This window comes from Branchiostoma floridae, chromosome 12 (assembly GCF_000003815.2).
Source record: "Branchiostoma floridae strain S238N-H82 chromosome 12, Bfl_VNyyK, whole genome shotgun sequence".
Lineage (NCBI taxonomy): Eukaryota > Metazoa > Chordata > Leptocardii > Amphioxiformes > Branchiostomatidae > Branchiostoma > Branchiostoma floridae.
The window spans coordinates 11,741,974-11,748,620 of record NC_049990.1 but is presented as its reverse complement, the minus strand read 5'-3'; the positions used below and the strand labels follow the sequence as shown (position 1 = coordinate 11,748,620).

Here is a 6,647-nt window from a genome sequence, read left to right as displayed (position 1 = left end):
TGCTTTGAACATGTTTCAACATGTTGGTCATTACACTAGCTTGTGATCTGTATATTCCTGTTCTTGTAGCTGTCCGCCTGGCCAGTTAGTTGTCTGCATTGTGTTAAATAATGACAACTAATGACTTTATCAGATGTTAGGAGGATATCAACCTTGTTTTTATTTTACATTTCTATGTTATCGATGCATGTACTGGTACTCAAGAACTTTTAAGCTATTCTTTCAAGGTATTAACATGTGAAACATTGCTATCATATCCCTGTAGGTACACCATTTGTGTGTGATGTCCAGGCCGAACCCGAGATTGGTGTAGTTGGAGATGGGTTGGTGAGAGGATATGTTGATGAAAAGGCCTTCTTTGACATTAATGCTCAAAACTGCAAGCTGGAAGAGCTTGGCGTCAGGATCTCAAGTAAGTCATTTTGTTGTTAGCAATATATATTACAGCCATGCAAATCATATCATTGATGCTAATGTGGAAGCATATAAGATATGATTCTGTGGTTTATCTATATACACATAAATTGCACAAACTGGCACACATAATCACACAATTGGTCATTTAAATTCATGCTATCTGTATCTGTATAGCCAGAATAACTGCCCTTTGGTATAACACACCAGGTTACACATGCTGATCAAAAATACATTCGAAATGAAGGCTTTGTCATCCATTTATATGTGCAGTACTGATAAACTGTGCACTTTCAAAGACATAACTTCCATTGACATGTACACATCAGACGATATATATATATCTGTCACATTGAAAAACAGTGTGCTCAAGAAATCTCTATTGCATCAAGTCACAGGCATCCAGACTTTAGATATGTGGAAATATACGGGAAGCCATTGTATTGGAGATCTGTTCAGATTATGTAACGTTTTGTAGAGGTAGCTGATATGTGAACTGGTGGACTAATGTTAGTAGATCTTACATACCTTTTGATAAAATGATTTCTAACATGGATTTATCTTTTATGTTTGTAGACAACAATGGATTTGTCCCTCACGAGGTGGACAGCAAAGGTGACCAACACAAAGTTATCTACACACCAAGAGATGCAGGACCCCACACTGTGGACATTGTGTACTTTGGAAAACATGTGGAAGGTAAAATTCTTCTTATTCATTCTTCTCTATCATTTTTATGAATCAGACAGAAGCAAATCATGCCATTCATAACATCATCTAAAACTGTAAGTTGTTTTCTGTGTATTCTAAAAACTTAATAAACTGTTTTGTATATTTTGCATCACTTCACATGAAATCATTCTCTTAATAATCCACAATGTTGTTAACAAGGTCTAAGTCCATAGCTAACTAATATATAATGATCTATAAGTGTGTGTAGCCATGTGCCCTCCTGGTTCTTAACTACACCACCATTGGACCTGAGTCAAACCATATTACCTTCCAATCCCCCAAGTATTCTATTACACCACTTCTACCATACATGCTGCCATTTTGCAATATTCTCTCACTGCAGACTCACACCAAGACAGACTGATTATAATATTTTATGGAGCTAGAGGTAAAGATTAATCATTTTGTTTATTTTGAGCAGGTAGTCCCTTCTATCCAAACATCTCCGCACCAGGGAATGTTCAAATACTTGGCAAAGAGGGACAGCTGGTGGCAGATAGACGGGCGTTGCCCCTGAAAGTGGACAAGACATGTAATGTGGAGTTGGACGCATCCACTGCTGGACAAGGTAAGATTTATACCTTATGTTTAAAAATCTTACATGTACATCTATTAAGTAGTTGCCGGAAGTTTAACAATCTTCTCATACCTTTTGGTGTATATGGGCAGTGTCTATCTCCAATTCTGTAGCCCTTGGGCCACACAAGCCATTACAGTAGGAGGCTACTCCACCAGAGTCAGTATATTCAATCTCCATACTCTTTCTCATAAGAGCTCACCAATCAGTCACCAATCAGCTCAGTGGAAATAAACATGCACATGTAAGCAGATAAACCAGATTGTACTAATATCCTAGTATTTTTACAATGACAATCTGCATGGACTGTTTCTTTCAGTTCATGAAATACCGTTGCCAGAAACAATGAAGTACTTAGGACTATGCTGACAAAGATCTTGTGAGACTTAATACTAACGAGATATCATCATTATCATCATGAGTCCCATAGCTATAAGTCCCTATGTAGGGGCAGTCTGTCTGTCCACAATGAGATATGAGGCATTCTTTATGTTTGACTTTGCAGGAACATTTAAATCTTTGGTGCGTGGTCCGTCAGGAGAGATCCAGTCCTCGGTGACTGACATGGGAAACGACAGGCATAAGCTGAAGTTTACACCCCTTGAGAAGGGCGACCACGAGATCTCTGTCGTGTATGCTGGTCGCAACATCAAGCACTCGCCCTTCCAAGCAGATGTACAAGAGCCGGACATACAAGTGATTCCAGAGACTCAACAAGTACAACAAGTCCAGCAACTCCAGTCTGCGGCACCACCGCCGGTATGTTTAGCAAACAGCTCTTTAAAGATGGCGTAAAGATACAACCAAGAAGATACAATGCATAAGATAAACAGCAAGCATTGTGTTCATAAACTAACTAACCATTGGCAACCCAGATTCTTTTATTTGGCATTGCAGCAATGTAACCACTACAAGGCCCAATTGATCTTTAGGGTACACCTCACAGCCCCTAGCCTAGGTACCATCTGATTCCTACCAGGGCTCCTGAGTCCTGACACTTGCTAGGGCAGCAAGTGCAAGGAGCCCCAGTAGAATTCAGATGGTGCCAAGGCTACAAAGCACCTTCTCTTCAATCAGTTTCTCCTCTTCATCACAGTTTATAATAATTATTGAGTTTTTCTTATTTTTATCCTTCCCAGTCTGCAAAGGCACCTTCTCAATCATCACGCCCTGTATGTACCATGTTTCTATTCATATTGAGTCATATACTGCATAATCCTGAAATTAACCACTTACTTGATTTTAGAGTAGCACATATTTTAGATACTAAGATATGCATTTCATAATCATAGCAGTGTAAACGATGTAACTAGGTGTCTTGTGGTGGATGTATTATGTTTAAATTCACTAACCTTAAACAAATGGTAAAGATTGTAATATATTAGTATGTACTAGTATCATTTTCTTTGTGGTGTATTTTGTTAGTATCACAAATGTTGGTCAACTTAATACACATAATACACATTAACACCTTAATACATGTATATTGACTAGGTGGAGGCTCCTCCATCCCCACCCACACAGGTGCCACCACCCACACAGGTGCCACCACCCGCACAGGTGCCACCACCCGCACAGGTGCCACCGCCGGGACAGGTGTCTCCACCTGAACAGGTGGCCCAGCCGGCACAGGTGCCCGCACCTGAGCAGGTGGCAACCGCATCGGTACATGCCTATGATTAGTATGAACGCTATACATATGCATGTATAATGTGCACTTACTAGTATGTTAGCTGCAGACAGGGACTGTTGAGTTAGGGCTAGTATTTTGCATACACTCTTTTACATAAGCCCTGTAAAAGGTTTCATGCAAAAGATTATCGCTAACTCAACAGTCGCTATCTGCATCTACTAGTATACACATTTAACTGATGAGAGTATGAGCATACTGCAATTCAAAACATGCTTTTTTATAGACCAATGGCAGCTATCTGTGCATGGCCTAGCAGCATATTTTTCTCACTATTTACTGAAAAGACAGTACTTTCAATCAGTCACCAATTTGGATGGTGACATCAAGGAGACAACTCCTGTATGAGAGAGCTTTTGGGGATCTTTTAAATGCATATTGGGAAGCCTTTACAGCCTTAACATGTGAATGTGAAATTATTACCCAAAATACTTGAGTAGAGAAGAGTAGGGCTAATTCAGTGTGCTTGAATAGAAATGTCAGCCATAGCCAATAGCTGCATTAAACAGATACTAAGTTTCACCTCAATCAAAGATGACAAAAGAAGAATGAGGCAATACAATGTAGTAATGTACGTACTTACATGTTCAGCCTGTAGGTGATGTTATCTTGAAGGGACTGCCGGAGTATGCCAATGCCAAGACTCCATTCCGAGTTAGCGTGGACACAAGGCCAGCTCCTGGGGGAGGTAAGTACTCGTGTTAAAACATGATGGATTTTTGTATCAAATAGTTCAAAAACTTCATGTTGACAACAACTTAACATAAACATTTGTCCAGCCTGTACTAGTGCTGTACTTGGCTTGTACTTGGTGACACAGTTGTTTTAGGTAATATACAATTTGTCATGTGCCATCATCATTACCAAAAGCATTATAATAAGGGAGAGTGAAACATACTGCACATTGTTAAAAATTATACAATTTAGATGTTCTACTGGTAAGTTTTAATATTGATATTTGTCCAGCTTGTACTAGCTTAGTGGTACAGTTGTTTTAGGCAACACAGTTATCATTGAGCAGTACACCATGATTTTAAGAGGTGGATGTTCAAAATTCTGCCATTCAGATTTCCCATATATTGTGCATGTGCAAAGTCTGTTGCTTATAATATTATATAGAGTGGAAATGAGGAAATACAGCACATTACACATGTCAAGTAGGAGAATAATTCACTCTGTCTAAGACAGCCAGATTGACATCCATTTTTTGCTGAAATGAGACACAAGTTTTACTCTCCACACACTCATACTACATACTAAATATGTAACTTCATGATTGTACCTCACGTTTTAGGGACCCTGGCTTCAAGGTGTTTTGGACCAAGCAAGTCCTCAGACGTGCAGCTCTTTGACTTTGAGAATGGTACCTATGAACTAAGGGTCACACCCAAGGAGAAGGGCAGGCACACACTAGAGGTGGTCTATGACCAGAAACATGCTCCAGGTAGGTTACGATTTTGCAATTTTCATGCCTTTATTAAAATGCTTGAACCTGACACAGAAAAAAATTGTGTTTTTCAACACATCATTGTCAAAGATGTGCCTTGCCAAAAACTCTGAATTGGATACAAAAAAGTTAACCCTAAATGTAGTTTTAAGGCAACCATGATCAATACAAAAACAATAGAGAAGTGTACAGTGTAATTCCATTACTGAGTAAAGGGATCCTTTATCCAAAGAACCACCCTTCAGCACCAAGGACAAGTCCTGTTGCTTGGCATAGTTAGTTAGTTGGTTGACGTACAGGGTTTTATCGTACCGTTGGGGTTGGCATAAATGAGACTTTTCATAATCACAATTTATATATTATTGAGTAGATCATTAATATGTGTTTCTAACCTGAGAGGGGACTGCGCCCATTCTAAACAGAGCCACTTATATGTACATCATAATATCTGAAGTTCTCCAATTTATTTTCTGTTCTTTTTCTTCTCCTTTCTCTCAAAGGGAGTCCCCATGTGTTTGAGGTTGGTTCCAAGTCAGACTACAAGAGGGTGAAAGTGTTTGGACCAGGCCTGAACAATGGGATGATCAACTACTACCGAGGGAACTTCCTCTGTGACACGCGTGGAGCCGGGGAGGGCGATCTGTCCGTCAGGATTCAGGGACCAAAAGGTAATGTACTGACAGAGGTTTTGTTTGGTTTCAGATAACCAGTAAACCATCTTTAGGCCGCACCAATTTAATTTGTTGGTTCTCGGATTTCCCCGACCCCTTTTCTTTTTTATTTGGAAAAAAAATGTTAGTCCCAAGAAAAATAATGTAGGTTTTGCTATTGCAGACCATAAAAAAAACCATTCCAGGGGCACATACTGCTGATAAACCAATCAGAGCGCTTATTTGCAGTCACATGATCAGAACAGTGGTATAAAATCAAAGAAAGAGATTAGTTGGAATTAAATCATGCCATGAAAAGCTGAAAACTTGACTACTTACCTTGTAGTTTTGTGTTATATATTAAGTTCACCAGACTTTTTGCAATTTTTTCTTCTTTTTTTTCCACCGACCGCCCCTATATTTTTCTGAAAAAATCCGAGAACCAAGAAATTAAATTGGTGTGGCCTTAGACATAAAATACATATCTTGTATGGTTCTGCATAAGATGACATAGATCTCTTTTCATCTAATAAGTGATAAGTGTGGTGGGATCTCAACTATGCTGAAGGTGTGACTTTCCCCAAGGACAGGGTTGCATTGCAATATTATCTGCCAATCAAATAAAGACAAATGAAAGTTTTGGGTGGGTTATGTATGACTTATAGTCTAAAGCCTCATTTTTAAACAATTCTAAACAGCTTTTGTGATATTTTCTGTTTTCCCTCAAAATATAGTGTTTTAAGTTAACTACATCTGCTACCTACAGATGCAAAATAACAACATATGTAGACAAGCCAGGCACTTGGGCATATCAAAATCTAATACTAAGAGTTAATATGGTTTACATAGTTTTATTACACAAGATTGTAAATGCCAGACATTGTGATGTATGACAAAACAAGTTTTTTTTTTTTTACTTTACTCCAGGGGCCTTCAAGGTGCGCATGAACCCATTGGCTGAGAATGATCGTGTCATAGCCGTGTCATACGACCCAACGTTCCCCGGAAACTACGACATCACTGTAAAGTGGTCCGACAAACACGTCCCTGGCAGTCCCTTCAGGGTGTACCTTGCACCCCCTTCCTCTGAACCAATGGGACAGCCCCGACTACCTCCCATGATGGGACAATCCATAC

At 39.3% G+C, this 6,647-nt stretch overlaps 1 protein-coding gene and 1 long non-coding RNA gene across 4 annotated transcripts in view; one reads left to right on the top strand and one right to left on the bottom strand.

Annotated features, from left to right (window-relative positions):
* LOC118428141 overlaps positions 1-6,647 on the bottom strand; it is a 27,138-nt gene that overhangs the window by 4,650 nt on the left and 15,841 nt on the right. For all 3 annotated transcript variants that reach the window (XR_004832608.1, XR_004832609.1, XR_004832610.1), the window contains exons 2-3: positions 5,850-5,935; positions 3,997-4,092 (exon numbers count right to left, since the gene is read on the bottom strand). This is a non-coding gene — a long non-coding RNA (uncharacterized LOC118428141). The remainder of the gene's footprint in view (positions 1-3,996; positions 4,093-5,849; positions 5,936-6,647) is intronic.
* LOC118428139 (filamin-A-like) overlaps positions 1-6,647 on the top strand; it is a gene marked incomplete in the record, with an annotated part of 29,714 nt that overhangs the window by 21,478 nt on the left and 1,589 nt on the right. The window contains 10 exon segments of the mRNA XM_035838123.1: positions 266-412; positions 991-1,113; positions 1,568-1,714; positions 2,229-2,485; positions 2,854-2,895; positions 3,218-3,388; positions 4,005-4,101; positions 4,708-4,857; positions 5,361-5,528; positions 6,438-6,647. Coding sequence (XP_035694016.1) covers positions 266-412; positions 991-1,113; positions 1,568-1,714; positions 2,229-2,485; positions 2,854-2,895; positions 3,218-3,388; positions 4,005-4,101; positions 4,708-4,857; positions 5,361-5,528; positions 6,438-6,647 — 1,512 coding nt within the window.